Here is an 18,649-nt window from a genome sequence, read left to right on the forward strand (position 1 = left end):
AGCCTGAATTTATGTTCATTAAGTCTGTGCCAAATACATACTGCCATCTAAAGGCTGATCTGATCTGTCGGACAGACAACTGTGGATTTTTCTGAAAATAAGTGAGAACTCTTTGCAATCCGCAGTGAAGAGCTTATTCGGCCCACCAGTCCATTTGTGATTGAGCTCAACAGTGCTTTCCTTCTTCTTAATGATAATCCACACTGTTGATTTTTGAAATCCCAACATTTTACCAATATATATGATGGTTTTATTCTTTTTTTTAAGCCTCATAAGGACTTTCACTAATACAAAACATGTCCTGGTATTAAACAATGGCAACTACATACTTCAGAGGTGAAAGCTTGGAAGCAAATACAGCGCTGGAAAAAAATTAAGCGACCACTTCAGTTTTTGTTTTTGTTTTTGCAAAATGAGAAATGGCTGAAATAACAAAAAGATGCAGATTTCAGACCTCAAATAATGCAAAGAAAACAAGTTCATATTTGTAAAGTTTTAAAAGTTCAGAAATCAATATTTGGTGGAATAACCCTGTTTTTAATCACAGTTTTCATGCATCTTGGCATATTCTCCTCCACCAGTCTTACACCCTGCTTTTAGATAGCTATATGCCACTCCTGGTGCAAAAATTCAAGCAGTTCAGCTTGGTTTGATGGCTTGTGATCATCCATCTTCCTCTTGATTATATTCCAGAGATTTTCAATTTGGTAAAATCAAAGAAACTGATTTTTTAAGTGGTCTCCTATTTTTTTCAAGAGCTGTATAGGAATCTTATGCTTGCACTGATGAAGCAACAAAACAGAAAATAATACAGAAGCCTGTAAATTCCAATGTCCCAAACAATATAGCATCCTTAAATGAGGAGGGCTGTATAAAAATAACGGTTTATTTATGGTGAATAAAAGTAAGTATCTTTGTCACAAATATTCTGGAGACACTGTAGATGTAGACACTTTACACTTTATACAGATTACTTTTGAAAGTATTTATTTTTTATTTAAAGAACTTGTTGTGCTTGTTGGTTTCACTGTAACACCAAATGTAATTGTAAGCAGTTGCTGTAAATAAATGTAAATTAGCTCAGATTAAAGCTTAGATTAAAGACTATAATTGATGAAAATGAAGTACCTTATTCTGTCTGTGTTGTGAGTGATGGACTCGTTCTCCTTCTTCCAGAAAATCTGAGGGAACGGGACTCCAGACACACGACACTCCAAGCGAACAGGGTAACCCTCTGCTACACCTGTGTTCTGAAGCTTCTCAATGAAGGTGGGGGCTTTGTGCATCTCTTTAGCTACAACAGAGGGTGATGGAGATGTTTAAGGAACAAATACTGTGGTAGTCGTACTGATTTCTGAGATATCTGGATACCATTGAAATCAAGGAAAATGCCATGTACCTGCTACTATCAGCTCCAGGCTGAAGGAGTTCTGTCCGGCCCTGTTGCTGGCAATGCATGTATACACTCCTGCATCTCTGTTTGTGACTGGCTCAATAACCAGTGAATGGACTCCGTTTTCTCGCACCAGCATCTTATGGGCGGAGTCTGGGCGGATGGTCTGGCCGTTCAGCTGCCAGATCAGATCAGGGGTAGGCAGACCGCTTACCTACAGAAGAATGGATATCTTTAGTCAAATGCATTCCTTTTTTATTTTATTTTTTTTTATAGAAATCACAATATTTTTAAAATTATATCATGGCAGAATTAGCATGAACCCATTTGAAATCATTTGATTCCCACAGATTAAACATCACTTAGATCCAGTAAGAGTTGCTATTAAACACAAATATCCAAAAAGGGCATTTTACAAGAAAATAACACAGTAACAGGTAAAACAGGAATGTTTAATTATTTTTTGTAGATTTCTTACATGTAATGACTGCTGGGTATCACCCTTGGTGATGCTTTGCTCATTTTGGGGTCTTGTTACCACAGTTTTTGTCTTTGCATTTCGAACATAGCTCAGTTGGATTGAAATCATGTGATTGGCAAGAACTTTCTATTTTTATATTTGAAGAAAAAAGGAAAAAAAAAAAAAACACCTGTGTTGCCAATTTTTATCTATGCTTGCAATCCTTTTGGAAACTGAGCAGATAAAATGTTGCCACAGAATCCGCTGTTACATCATTAATAAAATAAGTGCATCAGTAAGTGTGGCACGAACTTAAAAAAAAATTGTGGTTTCCAAGGATTACACAAAAAATCTTGTATCTTCAAATACTTTAAAGAAAAAAGAAGAATGTCTTAACTTAATTGAAGTCAATATAAATATATTTTATTCTGGAACGATTGTTTAACTCCTTCATGACTACTTGCTTTGATAAAATGTCATGGTGAGTAAATCACATTTGTGGAATTCTGTTAGAGGGGAGGGGAACTGCAGCTTTCCACCAGCTTAGCTGCTGCTTTTGTTAGTTCACTGTCCACTGTATTCTACAGATGAGTCTATCATATGAACATACATTACCAAAAAAGCTGCTTTTCAGTCTGGATTTCAGATTTATAGTCAAATTAGAGACATTCCATAATTTGTTTTTGTGCATTTAGTGTTGTTAAATCATTTGTAGGAGGCGTATACTGTATGTAACATTAATCTGGCACGCTGTAGGCGTGTTTTGGTCTGGCCTGGGTAAGAGTAGGGAGTAAAACTGAGGGTGAAGTGTTTTCCCATGGGAAACAGGATTACATTAAAGCTCAAGGTCTGTTCTCAACTGCCCTGACTTTCTGCCTTGTAATCTGACACTACCTCCACCCTTAGGTGTGCCAGGGCCATATCAGCACTGTGTGTGTGATGTAAATGTCATTGCATTAAAGGAGCATTCCATACGACTTCGAGGAAAGACAGTAAATTAAGAGGCCATGTGATCATTGTCATTTAGGGAGGTTTGATGTGAAACTCTATGTTGTTCTTGTCCGATAAGTAATAAAATCATAGTGGTTTTGGACAGTGTATATATAGAAGCTATGCATCACTGGTATTTTAAAGGATTGTCTGAATTATTATTCTTTAAAGACTTAAAGGCTTGGTAATGGAGTCAATCTGCCACAATATTTGGTGGGCCTGCATTTTGTTCAAGCACACAAAAGGAAATTTGGAATTCATCGCATTCAGCTTCTAATTTTATTCATTTTTCTAGTTCTGGGGGTAATGGGTCTCCCATAATCTGCGTGGAACTTTGCTTTCATTACTAGGGCTCTTTTCTCTGTGTCTAAATGTTCTGTGCAATGGGTTTTAAGCAGTACATCGAGATGTCAATGGAATGGTATAAATGGGTCCGAGATATCATCAATAATTCTGCAGCTTCATGTTAAAAATGTAATCTGTTCTTCCACAAAATGTTGTTAAATTTCATGACTAAACCTCATATGTATGTGTGCCAGTGGAGGGCTCCAAACGAGGGGAAAACTGCTTTGATTTCTTCCCATGATTTTGGCTGCCTCTCACTTCTTGTATTAGGGGATTTCTGGCCTGGGCCAACGCTGAAACAAATCAGCTCTATAAATACCAGCGCCATCCACAGACATCCAAGCATGGCTTTATATACAACTGACTGAGCTACTTCTGATTTGAAGGCTTTATCTGATGTGTGCAGAACAGACCTGTGCACAGCGTTACTGTAATGTTAGATAGTTGTGCAACATGATGAAACAAGAACGTAAGATCAGAGAATATGAAAGGGGATGCAGGATGAAAAGAGGAGACTCAGCAGGAGAGCTGGGTAACCAAACGGAAATAGAAATATTTGGGATTTACAGGGGGAAATGATGGGGAAAAAGAAAGGGAAAAAGAGGGAGAGGGAGAAAGAGAAAATAATTCTAGCTTTCTCCTCTTTCACTGGAAGTCATTTATCATCAGAGAGGCGCTGAAACATCTAGCCTCAACACTGATTTTTTTTCCTCTCTTCAATGTGGAATGCACAGGGAGGACTTTTCCCAGAAACTACACACACACACACACGCACACACACACACACACACACACACACACACACACACACCATAATGCTCAAACTGAAACAAAAATGCTCTAATCTTCCCAAAATATCTGATCTTGCAAACCAATAACATGACCTGTACTGCCAAATGGCTTTTAAAACATGTTCTGACAAATAAATCCATTATGCCTATAAATGTTTCCAATGTGCCTCAGCCTTTTATGTGCCTGATCTTACAATCTGCATCAGTCTGTGTAGTCAATAACAACAACAGCTTTCTGGTTTACTAAAACACAAACGTTCAGAAATGATTAAAGTGAGGATAAGTAATCCTTGCTTTCAAAACTTTGGCTTTAAAGGTGTTGGAGTTCCTTTAAACACGGCAATCATTACAAATATTTCAGGGACAATAAAGCTGTGAGTTTGTCATTATGTGTTTGGTCAATTTTCTGGTCTATTTTCACACATAAGGCGCATGGGATTTTAAGGCGCATTAAGAGACACTAGTAAGAATGCATACTTGAAGTGAAAAGGGGTGTTTCACTTTTAATTCAGCAGATTTTGCTGCTCGGGGGATGCCTAGATAAACAAAACTGTAATATTAAAAAAATAAAAAATCTTTCAAAGTCAATGAGCACTGGATGTTAATCTACACAGATTTCTCTTCTGAAAAATGTTTATTTGGGTGAGAAAAACACTTCTGTTTATTAACAGTAAGCTTTGAATTCCAGTATTTTATCCAATGGTGAGCACTAGCCACGGTTAGCAAGTGCTTAGCCAGCCGCAGTTAGCAGCGCTATTAAACGCCACCCGATAGCACTACACTGAGGAACTCGGGAGTGTTCTAGTAAGCTAGGGCGCTATTAGCTAGCAGTTCGTCCCACGTAGCTTGTTTTAACACGGTAAACATGCAGACTACAGTCACATATACTCACCTCTGAACAACAAAAGGGCTAGTGCTGTGGTTAGTGGCTAATGCTAATGCAGCTGCACTCAGCCATAGGTCTGGAGAAACTGTACTGAAATTCCTGTATAATGCTGTATTCCAGTGAAGGGATCCTTAAGGGCTTATTAAGGGCTCCTTAATACCTGACTGGTAAAATTCATACATAAGACGCACTGGATTATAAGGCGGAAAATTAAAGTGTGTCTTCTTATACAAAAATAAGTTATATGCTTTTTAACAACTAATAAAATAAAAGCTGTTTTAAAAGGACTGTGTGTTAGTTTCAGACTGTACAGTGATTGACTTAAACAACTGTCTGCACAGACACCCACTGTCCCTACATTTTTTATGGGTGAGATACTGAATAACATGCAGGACATGACCATGAACAAGACTGCAATACAATACAAGTAATGGAAATACATAAAATAAAAGTATGCAAACCACATTATATTGAACAAATAATAGATATTTTACTTTGTCGTTGTTCAGTACAAATACATGCATACATGCATAGAAGTCTCACTGTATGAAAACAGAACAAAGCGCAAGACAAATGTACAATAAATATGAATAGAAGGAATATGAATATATATTTACGATAAATATGGTTACTATAAAAAGATCAATATAGGTCAATATATACACATTTGTATAAAAGTATAAAGTGCAGAATATTTTATATAACTCTATCAGAGAATTATTTTATGATAAACTTTTACTGTAATATAACAATTTTTGAAGATCTTTATTTATTTATTTATTTATTTAGAAAGGCAGTAGACCTGCATTGTAGATTAAGTGTGTGAGTGGAAAAATACACAAAGCAATCTGTCAACCAGTAACAATGTGAAATACCAGTAGGTAAATAATAAGGACTCAAAATCTAACCATGATGTCATTCAGCAGCGGGTATTAGTTTCTGGCTTTGGAAAAAAAAGTTGATGAGTTTACAAACAAAGTGATGATGTAACTTATTGAATCAACACTTCCTAGAGTTTTTCTATACACTGGAATAAAATGAATATCAGTTTGAGAAAATGAAACTGGGAATGGAACAGCCAGTTAAACAGTGAAAATGTTCTCTAGCTAGTTTGCCTATTGGCAGGTTCTCACCTTGCAGTCCATGCGGCACAGCTTGCCTTCCTGTACAATGAGGTCACCTGGGGCCTGCAAGAAGTGGGGGCGGAAGTGGCGCTCCTGAATGTTCTCATTCTCCTCCCCGCTGTCCCTGGACCTGGAGCGAGGTCTGTTAAGAGAGAGAGAGAGAGAGGGAGAGAGACAGAGGGAGAATAAGAGAAAGAGAGGGGGGGTCATGATTAATGGAAATAATGTTCTGGTTAAAACAAACAAAACAAAACCTTTATTCAAAATGTTCATGTTACTGCATGCGAGCGTGTGCGTGTACGTGGGTGTAAGCATTTGTTTGTGTCTCTTTGCGCGGTTCTGGATGTTTGATTGTGGTTGTGTGCCTGCTGTGATTGTGCAGTCTGTGACAATAAACATCTAACTAAAAGAAAAGAAGCGAACAGGTAACATCACATCTCTGCTCTTTAAAAGCTTAATAGAACCACACCCCATTGAAAACCATTCACACTGCTGCAATATTTTGTACAGACTGTGAAAGGTAAAAAGGTCTTCTTTTTAAAAGCCTCTTGCCTTTGAAAAAAAAAGGCCCTTGGGTTTGTGTCCAAAACACACAGGTGTTCTTAAGTTGGGACACACCCTCACTTTGACTACTAATCCCATAAAGCCATGCAGAGGTCAGGGGCAGGTCGGAGATCAGACAGTCATTACCTCAACTGTTATAAATTACAGGGCACTGGGGACAGGGAGGAGCTTGTTTACCTGCGGATGTGGCCAGGTGTGGAGCGCTGGCTCCGCCCCCTCTGGTTCACCGCCTGCACCATCATTCTACCAGTACAGCTCACCCTCCCCTGCGAGAAAGAGAGAGAGAGTGAGAGAGAAAAAGAGAGAGAGAGAGAGAGAGAGAGAGAGAGAGAGAGAGAGAGAAAGAGAGAGACATTAATAATATATAGGTGTTCTACAAGGAAAACACACATTTACAGCTAAACATTTGCTAAGAATTTGACATAATTATCATGACTTCCTAAGACATGTGAACAGTATTGTATGTATTTATTTACAGATACACATTGTATAAAACAATATAGCCTTATAGTCACAAAACAGTCCATTTGTACCATTTTTGAGTTACAAATCTGGCAGTAGTTCTTCTTATTGTGTTGGAATTTTACAATGAATGGACCAAATAAAATGCTCCAATATGACTTGGAATAAAAGCTTTTTATTTTTTTTTATTTTTGTGTGACAGTGTTGACACATATATGGGTGTGTGTTTTTTTGTGTGTGTTATGTGTGTGTGTACGTACTGCAGGGTTGCCAGCCATGATGGTGTAGTTGCCATCGTCATCCAGTGAGGCTGCGGCCGTATGCAGCGAGCATGTTCCGTCTGGATCTCGACTGATGCGGTAGTGCTCACTCCTCTTTGAAATCTGCTTACCATCTTTAAACCAGTACACCTTAGTAAAAAAAAACAAGAAAAAAAAAACCCAAACACACAGTGAGAACATGCAAAAATCCTGTTTTTCACCACATCTCTCTCTCTCAGTATATCTGACATTGCTGGTATTTGTCGGCCTGCTGTCATCACCCGGTTATTACAGAAGCTGTCAGTAGCCAGAAAGAGAACAGGAGAGTAAAAAAAAAAAAAGTGAGGGAGAGAACAAGCGTGAGTGTGTGTGGGTTCGTGAGAGCGAGCCACAGCCATAGCCATAGCCTTATATGGCAGGAATCCCAGTGGTGACTCGTCCGCAAGCAGACAAACCTCATCTATAATCACAACACCAAACTCCCAGTACTAATCCCTTTGTCTCTTTCCTCCCTCACTCTCTCTCTCTCTCTTCTTTTTAGGTTTTATGTATTCATGGGTCTCCCTTCTTCTATGGACCAATATTACATTGTATGTATTTGTGTCCAAAAAAAACTTGAACCTTTTTCAGAAACAGTTTCTCCTTATACAAAAGCTGGCCTACAAAAGTTTCTGTTAGTGTGAAGGGTAAAGTGAGCAGACTGATCTTCAAAAGGTACAACGTTAGAGAAAATATGATAAGCAGAGATAATAAGTTTTATGAATAGTCCAATGAAAAACAAGTATCTCCATTTTTGTAGAAAGTTTAATCAGTAGAGCCTTTCCTGTGTCCTCACCACACATTTCAGCGTTCAAATAATCATGTACACAAGCCTTACAAATATCCAGTGGACTGGTAACATTAAAATAATTTAATGAAAAGCACATCTCTTCAACTGTTCATCTTGGTTTGAAGTAGTAACACTTTATGTTTGTGTGGCAGCCAGTGGTGCAGTTAAGTTAAGCACCAGCAAAGTAAGTGCTTTTGTTGTTTGGTTAAATAAGTTAATATCACATTTGTACAGAATAAGTCATATAAAGCATATGTGACAAATAAAACTTTGAATTTGAACAGCACAGCTGCAGTAAATGTAGGATTAGAACAGCACTACTGCAAAAAAATACTGATTGAAATGTTTATCACTGACTGGAGAAGGAATGTGAGTTGAGCAGGTGTCTACAGACCTGGTAACATGGTGTATATTACAGTGTAATTTAGCAACTGTCAAAAAGAAAGCTTTTTCTTACTGGAAACACAACAGCAGCAGTAATGTGAGCTTTCAGAAAATGCTTTGATGATCTTGTACCTTTGGCTTAGGGTCTCCAATGACCTTGCAGCTGAAGGTAACAGGCATGCCCTCAAATATTTTGTAGTGTTTGAGTTTCTGGTCGAAGAATGGGGCCACACAATCTCCTGGTGCATCTTCATTGTGCTGAACATCATCATCGCTTTCCTCCACCGGTGAACGCTCCAGTCGGAACTCGATCTCACTGATCAGGCGCTGCTCGAAGCTCGACACCTTATACTCCTGTGGTGAAAAAAGAAAAAAAAAAACACAGGACGTAAAGGTCAGAGGTTCGGGGAAAGTAGTTTTTATTTACTGTACAGAAGTAGGGCAGGTAATTGTGAGGATGCAAGGAGCAAAAATTTGATCTGAGGAAAACGTGAGGAAAGGTGAACAGTGCACACACACACACACTTGGACAATTGCACACTTCCTCTAAAAAGTATTGCCTTAAAAGGCTTGTTTATACAATTCTCAGATTTTGTTTTACATAATATTCTCCCACAAACTTTTCATTGACATGTTGTCCTCACTTCTTGCTTTCCCTCTTTCATTAGCCTTTATTGTGCAGTCAGCATTTTTCCCCCCGTTTTTCTGTGTTCTTTTTTTTCCACATTTCCTGATTCCTTCCCCCACCAGAACATCTGGAGTGTGGTGTGTACTGATGACACATCACAATGATAATTACAGTCTTCGGGCACAGCTGCAGTATAAAACAGACAAATGCACGAATGTATGAGCACACCCACACACCCCCTTCTCAAATCTGCCTGTCTATTCATTTCATTTTTTAATCGTTCTCTCCCTTTCTCAAGCACACACACACACACACCACACAGACACACACATTTAATTTTCTCTCAGACGTGTGTAGAGCATTCAGAGAACAATAGATTTAAGTGAAATGCACAGCATCGCTACATAGTTCTGTGAAAGAGAACCATGTGTTTTAGAGGTTTTTCTCTTACGGCTGGGACACAGACGCATGCACAAATCTCCAGTACCTGTTCAACACCTCCTTCAGTGACCAATCAAAAAGCACATGGCAGTGACTGACATCACACAGTATCAAAGCCCAATAATCCCAAAATTCTAGAGTAGTTATTATCACACCTCATTTATTTGTTTATTTTTGTCAATCGTTGGGATCTAATTATGACCTAAAACATGTTCAACTATTGGGAAATTTATTTTTTATAAATTTAGGTTTTTATGGATTTAGATGAGAACTGGGCTTTGTGGGCTTTGATTGGCAGAAGGTAACCCGTGAGTACAATCAACACACTGTAATCACCAAGTCTGAGAAAAAGAAGAGAAGAAAGAGAAAAAGAAAGCAAGAGCAAGACAGAAAAAGAGAGAGAGAGAGAGAGAGAGAGAGAGAGAGAGAAAGAAAGAAAGAGTGTGATAGGATAGTGCTTTATGAAGACAAGCAAAGTGCTAGGTGAATGAATATGAAAGAAAAAGAAAGAAAGAAGCAAGGAGAAAAAATAAAGAAAGAGAAAAAAGAAAGAGGGTGAAAGGTTGGTGATGTGTGAGGGAATAAAAGAGCAAGAAAGAAAAGAGGGTGAATGATGGCGAAGGTCTGAATAACCTTTTGAGGGACAGAATCTGAGTCAGCAGAGCTGCTTTCCTGTAGAGAGATCACAGAACAAGCAGAGAGGTTTGTGTCCGTCTGATTATGTCACATCCTGTGCATAAGTAACACATCACAGGTGTGTGTGTGTGTGTGTGTGTGTAAACTTACCTTTCATCCTCCCTCAAATCTTGGTAATGGCAGACATACTTTACAAACAGGCCACATTCAGGCAGATGCACATGACGCAGACGTCACAGGCCCAGAAGCCATGCACACATTCCAGCTGTCCCACAGCAGCATTACAGGAGCCACAACTACCAGCTCATCAGTCACATCTAACTAGATTATTACCTGTTACATAGCCGCACCTCTGTAAGCTACGCATTTAACCACTGTTCAAAAGAGAGTAATTTCTCCAACTCCTCCAGTAGTTCTGCATGTCTGTGTTTCATATTACATATCACACTAATCCCTTCACGCTGTAAGCACCACCTAGCCTGAACCTGCCCACTTTAGAAGCTCCACTTACTCTAAATTACACTGTAAAACACGTGTTATCGCCTCCCAACCCTTTCATCACTGGTCAGTTTCTGTCAGACATTATTTGTGGGGTGAGCCATCGTAACAGCATTGCTGTGATCCACCACCCCAAACATATCCAGCCAAGAGCAGCTCTGTGGCCAGAAACTGACCAATGATGAAGAGTGTTAAGATGCAACACAACCAGCGTCTAAATATCAATGGGTGACAGCCAGACAGCTAGGTGAGCCTACACAGCTCCTACATTTTTGCTTGTTGCTTAGTCACCTGACAAAAAAGGATAAACGACCATAATGACCCTAACTGAGTCCCCATGCTGTACACAGCACACCGGCCTTGCATATCAACACTGTTCAAGAAGCAAGAAGAATCTCGTATTTCCAAAAAAGGCAACAAAACTTCCTAACTTTCAATGGAATTCAAAGTACAATTTTAGAGCATGTCTATTGGTCCATTCATCATAAAACAAGAATTACGGGCCAATTTAGAACAGCTTCCAGATTCAAATGCAAAAATGGCAATGCAAGGATTCTTCACAACAGTGACAATATGTTTATGCATATGTGACAAAGTACAGTAATTAAAAAAAACATATTTGTTTATGTGTACCTGTGTAGCTGGCTCCTCCTCTGTTTGCTGCGTGTTAAATACTGTGGCGGCGTTGTCCGCCCCCAGCAGCCTGCGAGCCATCTTCTCTTCATAGGTTAACCTCTAAAAGCAAGCAGGATTAAGGGGTCAGAGCCTTGGTTAGTTTGTGAAAACACAATTACGCATGCACTTACAACACCCACATCGTTTTAGATAAGATTAATACAATATTACGCTATTAGTCCTGAGTGTATGCTAGACGTGTTTATTACGAATGCTGAAAAGACCCAGGAGGGATACTGTACAGAACAAATGCACTTTTACCATGGAATTTACTGGTAATTAAACAAGAAATGTTTAAAAATAAAATACAGTTTTGTGTGCATTTACAATCGTTACTGATTGTTTCATGAGACTAGCATTTGTGCTAACTTTTGTAGCCAAATTTGTGCGATTCCTGGTTAACTGGGGTGACTTTCTCAGCATTATCTACAGGATCTACAATACAAAGTAAATACTTTGAAAGTGTACTCAGAGTGCTCAATAAAAAACATAAACAGCAGTTTGTGTTATAAGTTTAGTGTGTTTATGTTTATCTATAAAATGTGACCTGTGTGATGGTCAGACCATATTTCTTAGTAATCAACATGAATCATTTGCACTTCCACTTACTTTCAACTATAAATACACTTCTGTGACTTTTCTCTTGCAACACATCATACTCATTATTGGGGGTGGGCTATATGGCCCTAAAATAGTATCACGATATTTCATGGTATTTTCACGATAACGATATTCTTGTATACGATAATATATGGCACAGCCTTAACTGAGATATAAAAAAACTACAAGAATTTTATCAGATTTGTAACAGAGGTCAATGATCCAGAATAAGACAGATATAATCTGTCTCTAGTAGAGACATATAACACATATATAATGGGAAAATGAGAACAGTGTGAATTTTTCTTTTGATAAAAACAGCAAAAAAGTAGTACCCTGATGTGATTATTAGGGGTGTGTGATATGGCACAATATTTCAGGCACGATATTTCAGGATATAATATCGTTCACAATATTCAAAAATGGTACGATATTACGATACAATATGGTACATCCCTACTCATCAAGCCATGCGCCCAATGGCCACACACAAAGACCCAGTATACATCTGGACACTGGGATTCACTCACTCTCGCTCTCTTTCTGGCAACTGCAGTACATGATTCTGATATAAATGAGCTGTCCAATAATTCTGGGGAAGCCACCATAGTTTACTGAGAATAACATGGCATGTATGTACATTTGTGCAAATTTTACCAGGGTACTCTTTATTTATATGCGCATAGTTTGTAAAATAACATGGTAATGTTGTGTTTTTTACGTGTGAAAGGTGTGAAAAGCATGTTAATTAATATTACTTAGGAGTTTTCATAATGTCTAGAGCCACAAACACACACCTGCTGGCCATTGCTGAGACGCTCCTCTTTAAAGCGCAGCTTCCTCTCCAGGTCCTGGATGACAGCATCTTTGGAGCCCTGGATCTCGGAGTCAGAAATTAGGCGTGTGCTGCGGCTAGTCTTTCGTGGGAATCCACTGTCCAAGACAAAGAAAAAAAATATGTCTGTTAATTTAAGCTTTTCTTATATCTAGTTCCCCAAAGGTGGAACAAACTACCTTCCACTACTAGAGCAGCTGCATCCCTCACTACCTTTAAGAAACTCCTGAAGACTGAGCTCTTCAAAGAGCACTTACTCTCCTAACACCTCTAACAAAACAACTACTGTTAACCTTATTCCCTGCTCCCCAATCTTTTCCTTCTCTATTCCACTTTTACCCTTTACTCCTAAAATGTTTTTGCCTTGAACTTCTATCCTAATGTACATCCTTATTTGTAAGTTGCATTGGATAAAAGCAATTGCTAAATGCAATGTAATGTAACATAATCAACTTTATCATGTATAAAAACCTACAGAAACTGTATTTTCCAGGATAGCATGGAAATATGTATCTCGCAGAAACCTCACAGGCACTGCTGGTGTCACACTGCCATGCAGGAGAATCAGAAGCAGCTGTAAAAACTGTGGAAGGTATGGGTTCGGAATACGATTCAGCCCTGGCTAACATCTGTTGTGGCTTAAAAGCGCAATCTGGAATGGCATCTTAAACACAAAAAAGGTACAGCTGTGATTGACAGGTAACTTGCCCCCACCCCCCTACGAGCTGATCCTACGGCCAAGAGGTAAACAGTCTGCAGTCACCCTGAGCTGAGCACTGATCAAATATTTATGGACACGTGTCTATCAAAAACTCTGCTCTCATACAAAGGGACATATTTTAAACACAGAAGACTTCAGCTGAAGAGGAGCAAGCATACAATACAAGACACCAACTAAACAAACACAGAAACACACTGCAATAAAACAACATATGTAAAGCCATTAAATATGTCTGCATTGCATCCAACTTCATTTCTTTACTGAATAAACTATAATAATGAATGCAATTCTAATCGTGACTAAGTTTTGAAACACTGTGTAGTGTGGGAGTATGTGAATTGCTACACAGTATGTGTATGAGTGTTTTACTAAAGTATCAGACAAAGGAAGTTAAAGCAAGACTCACGGACATGTCTGCACAAAGACTAATCCATGATGACGGCGTGTGGTTGGTGGAGTGGACGGGGGCAGTGTTTGGACTTGATTCTGTGGGCAGCAGTGACCCCCTGCCTGTGCACAACTCTGCAAGCTGCAGGAACGTCTATACCACAGTCATGTTGTGACATCATGTCCTGTATGTCCTTGGCTCATTAACATGCCTTTGGTTCATATTTCATACAAACTGCACCAGAATTTCTTTAATAACAGGCTGTTTAGGCAGTCTTTGCTGCCTAAATTTGAGTCTGAAAGGCATTATTCACATCTGCTCATACAGACTGTGCTGCAGGGTTCGTTTTTATCAAAGCAAGGCTAACAAATATAAACAAGCAAAATAGGTAGTTTGACTAAAGCAGATGTCAGATATGGTTCTGCATGCATAATTAACAAAATTATTGAATTTTTGTTCAAAAAACTTTTTTTGGACATTCTTAAAATGTTCAATCTGTCGAGGTTTTTTTCTAGGTTTTCTTAGAACTTTTTATTTAACGATTTTAAATATTCTGGTTGTCAGTCCTGACGCTGTCAGTCTGCCTGTCTTGGACTCTAGTATTCACTCTAAAGACTCCACTTCCCAAGATGCACCTGCGCTGCACACTCTTGCTTCTACTGCTTGCCTGGTATTAAATCTATCTTCTTAAATCTTCTACCTTGTGTTTCATTTGTTCATTTTTGATTTGTTTAAGACCCTTTTTGTTTATCGACCACTTTTTTGCCTAGCCCTTTTGTTTATTGTTAGCTTCTCCAGTGTAGACCTCATTTTGTATTTTGACCCTCCCTTTGTCTTGCCCTTTTGCCTTATTCTTGGATTTGCCATGTATGACCCCTTTGCCTGACTCACTCTGGTATGTTGTGTACTTTTGCTGCCTTTTGGTTACTGACCCTGCCTGTTATTGACTATTCTCTTAAGCCTGCTCCTTTAATTAATAAATTGGATGTCTGGTATTCATGCTTGTCTGTTCTGTGTTTGGCACCCATGATACTGGTGATGTTGCTGCTACTTTGCTTGTAAAAATGTTTAAATTTTAATTTTGGGGATGTTACATAATCTTCATAATTCCATAATCTTAGTATTGGTGTATTTAAGGTTCTAGGCTTATTTTCTGTAACATTAAAGGCTAACCTTTTTGGAACTTTTGCAAAACGTTACTAAACATTCTTATAACATTCTCTGTTAGCTGGATAGATTTTTGAACTAACCGTAGTTTAGCTTAGCTTAGTTTTGAAAGAGAAATTACTTCTATCCTAATGTACATCATTATTTGTAAGTTGCATTGGATAAAAGCAATTGCTAAATGCAATATAATGTAACATAATCTACTTTATCATGTATAAAAACCTACAATTAAAAAGAACAACATCAATAAAATGTTCCCTTAAATTGCAAAACTTGCTAATGTCAGCTTAAACTTAAGTTATACCTACAATAAACTAGCTTTAACATAACAAAATGTAGTTCAAATCATCAGTGTGTGCATACAAAAGTGCTTATGTGTGTCTCTCCTCGATCAACCTGAGCTATGAAATTCCACAGCACTTTCTTATCTCCCACATTCAAAAGAGAGAAAGAGAGAGAGAGAGAGAGAGAGTTAAGAGAGTGAATGAGAGATCTTGAAAAACAAGCAAAGAATAAATGAGTGAGATAAAGATGAAGAGGGAGAGGATAAAAGAGAATGTAGGAACTACTTTGGAAGGAAGATCTGTCTTTGATGAGGAGTGTGTCTAGCGGTCATCCATCAGCATGAACACATCCAAGATTGCCCTCTGCTAAAGATCACAACTATTAATCTAGTCCCGGACAGATCTCTTATTTCTACACTGTGATATGATGGTGAACGTTTGCCAGGCCTGACTGCCAGATAGGGGGTCTCTCATGAAAACAGCTATGTACACACGAGTGCATGCATTTGATCGAGACAGAATGGCCTTTACTGTCCTGCGAAGTGTTTATTTGGCCTCGTCTTTGTCACATTTTCAAACTGACTGCTTTTGCGCTACAATTACGAAGCACGAAAGCACATATTTTGATAAAACCTTTTGTTTGAACTCACAACACAGGCACTCGCGCGCACACAAACATTCTCTAGCTCTCTCTCTCTCTCAACAGTCTTCATGTCTCCATAAACATGCCTTATAAGAATGTAAACGTCATCTTCCATCCAGGAGTAGCAGTGCAGCTGCAGGAGTCCACGGCTGTGTTCAAAACCACACTATGCACTGCTCTATTGTAGCTCCAATAACAAACAGAAAACCTCTGCGTGCAGCTGAGGCCTAATATGCAGAACACAGTATGTGGCACAATAAACTAGAAACCTTATATGGAAGTGCCATACGCTTTACATTAATGTACACTTTTCTTCTTCATTCATCAGGGAGTACTTACGAAAAAACAAGCACAAGATTAATTCAAGAGATTCTGATTCATCTCGTCTTCGACTCAAGGAACAAGCTACCAGTGCCACAGTTTTATTTTATGTGCAAACAACACACTGCAATGATGATTTAAATATAGTATATGTGATCTAGTATTGTCTGTAAGAAAGTTAATTAAAGGTAAAAACATTATTTATCATCATTACATATACAGCTCTGGAAAAAATTAAGAGACCACTTCAGTTTCCGAATCAGTTTCTCTGACTTTTAATATCTATTTATAGGTTTATGTTTGAGTAAAATGAACATTGTTGTTTTATTCTATAAACTACGGACATTTCTCCCAAATTCCAAATAAAATATTGTCGTTTAGAGCATTTATTTGCAGAAAATGAGAAATGGCCGAAATAACAAAAAAAAAAATACAGAGCTTTCAGGCCTCAAATAATGCAAAGAAAACAACTTCATATTCATAAAGTTTTAAGAGTTTAGAAATCAATATTTGGTGGAATAACCCTGGTTTTTAATCACAGTTTTCATGCATCTTGGCATGTTCTCCTCCACCAGTCTTACACACTGCTTTTGGATAACTTTATGCCACTCCTGGTGCAGAAATTCAAGCAGTTCAGCTTGATTTGATTGCTTGTGATCATCTATCTTACTCTTAATTATATTCCAAAGGTTTTTAATTTGGTAAAATCAAAGAAACTCATCATTTTTAAGTGGTCTCTTATTTTTTTCAGGAGCTGTAAGGTCAATTTCTATTGCATCCTTTTACAAAAATGTACATTCTCTTTGGGCTTATTGTTTGTGTCATTAACACTATGGTCACACAATCCTGATTAATCATTTTAGATGTTTTGTCCAGATCTTGATTGGTCACGATATGTATCTGTCTGCAATGTGATTAAAGTTGTCCCTAAAATGGCATGCACATTAATATGTATATGTACATAGTTTCTGAGATGAACCAGATACGTAGGATTTCTAAACAAATGACCTGACTGGTGTGAAATTAAGGCACCCTTGTAATGTAAACATAGCATAAGAACTTTATTACAAGAAAACTGCAAGAGTGTAAAACACTAGAAAAAGGTTAAGTTTACTCACACTGTGCCGTTGCCTTTGGGCAGCCCCAAAGAATTGACTGGAGGGACAGGGGGTGTGGCCGGCAGCACTGAGACCAAAAACCCTGCAGGTGACTGGGGCATGGAAGTGAAGGGGGAGGAGCTATCAGAGCGGGTGGGGCTGGTGCTGACAGGTGGTGGGGGTGGTGGAGGTGGAGGCGGGAAGTCCTGTGGTGGGCCGGAGGGTGAGGAGACGTTACTGGAGCTGAAAAAGGGTGGGGGCGGAGGTGGGAACGAGGGCGAGATGGGGGAATCTAGACTGCCCCCTTTAGGCTGTGGCTGGAAGGGCGGCAGGGCGACCCGGCTGAAGGGCTTCTGGGACATGGAGGGCGAGAGCGGCGAGGTGACGCTGGAGCCCGAGGAGGTCGAGGACTGGGTGGTGTAGCTCACTGGCCCCCCACTGCTGGGGCTCTGAGCAGCGATGAACTGCTTGGGCCGGGCGTAGTTGAAAGTGCTGGTCTGCATGGTGCTGCGCTCCAGCTCCTGGTAGGTGGGGGGAGGGGGGAGAGGCGGAGATGGGGGCGGGCCTTCCTGGGCTTGCTGCTGAGGTTGCTGCTGGGGAGGGGGTGGGGCTTCTGGCTCGATCTGTTGTTGCTGCCACTTAGCCGCTTCTTGCTGCTCTAGTAGGACCTGATCATGGAGAAGCTTCAACTGTTCTGCGTTTCTGTGGGAAAAAAAAAACAAAAGAAAATGCTAATTAGTGACAGAAGAACATCTTATTTCTATAACACCAGTGCGTTATCGTATATAACCGTAATTGGCTGACAGTCTGTTTACTGAATGAGGTAAAATATAGAGCTGTCTACAGTAGTAAACAGCTTGTTTACTTGTTTCTAAAAATGAATGAGAACTGGTTTTGGCATGTAACCAATGTCTCATTTGTGGACAATAAGAAATAGAGGATTTTAAGGGTAAACAAAATATTAAGCATTATACTGGGCCTCTCATTACAGCTATTTTCTATCTGGATAATATACTATCCCAGAAATTACTGTGATATTTGATATTATTGCTTATATCTTAAGACTATTTTATGCCACATATGTAATTATTGTATAATTGCATTATGATACAAAAAACTTTAATTATAAGCAACATGTACACATTAGAACTGGAATACATAATGTTTAAATATCCTAAATGAATAAAGGAATACAGTCTCATTCACCTGAATGGACTCTTCTTTGTA

The 18,649-nt window shown here is 38.9% G+C and overlaps 1 protein-coding gene across 4 annotated transcripts in view; it reads right to left on the reverse strand.

Moving 5' to 3' along the window:
* Nucleotides 1-18,649, reverse strand: part of palld (palladin, cytoskeletal associated protein) — a 160,021-nt gene that overhangs the window by 6,662 nt on the left and 134,710 nt on the right. For 3 of the 4 annotated variants that reach the window (XM_049481247.1, XM_049481256.1, XM_049481257.1), the window contains 10 exons: nt 17,444-18,124; nt 12,764-12,899; nt 11,325-11,426; nt 10,191-10,229; nt 8,621-8,842; nt 7,276-7,425; nt 6,731-6,819; nt 5,999-6,131; nt 1,400-1,607; nt 1,129-1,294 (listed from right to left, as the gene is read on the reverse strand). In XM_049481247.1, coding sequence (XP_049337204.1) covers nt 1,129-1,294; nt 1,400-1,607; nt 5,999-6,131; nt 6,731-6,819; nt 7,276-7,425; nt 8,621-8,842; nt 10,191-10,229; nt 11,325-11,426; nt 12,764-12,899; nt 17,444-18,124 — 1,926 coding nt within the window. The remainder of the gene's footprint in view (nt 1-1,128; nt 1,295-1,399; nt 1,608-5,998; nt 6,132-6,730; nt 6,820-7,275; nt 7,426-8,620; nt 8,843-10,190; nt 10,230-11,324; nt 11,427-12,763; nt 12,900-17,443; nt 18,125-18,649) is intronic. The other variant, XM_007245327.4, reaches the window with a different exon arrangement.

This window comes from Astyanax mexicanus, chromosome 1, assembly GCF_023375975.1.
Source record: "Astyanax mexicanus isolate ESR-SI-001 chromosome 1, AstMex3_surface, whole genome shotgun sequence".
Lineage (NCBI taxonomy): Eukaryota > Metazoa > Chordata > Actinopteri > Characiformes > Acestrorhamphidae > Astyanax > Astyanax mexicanus.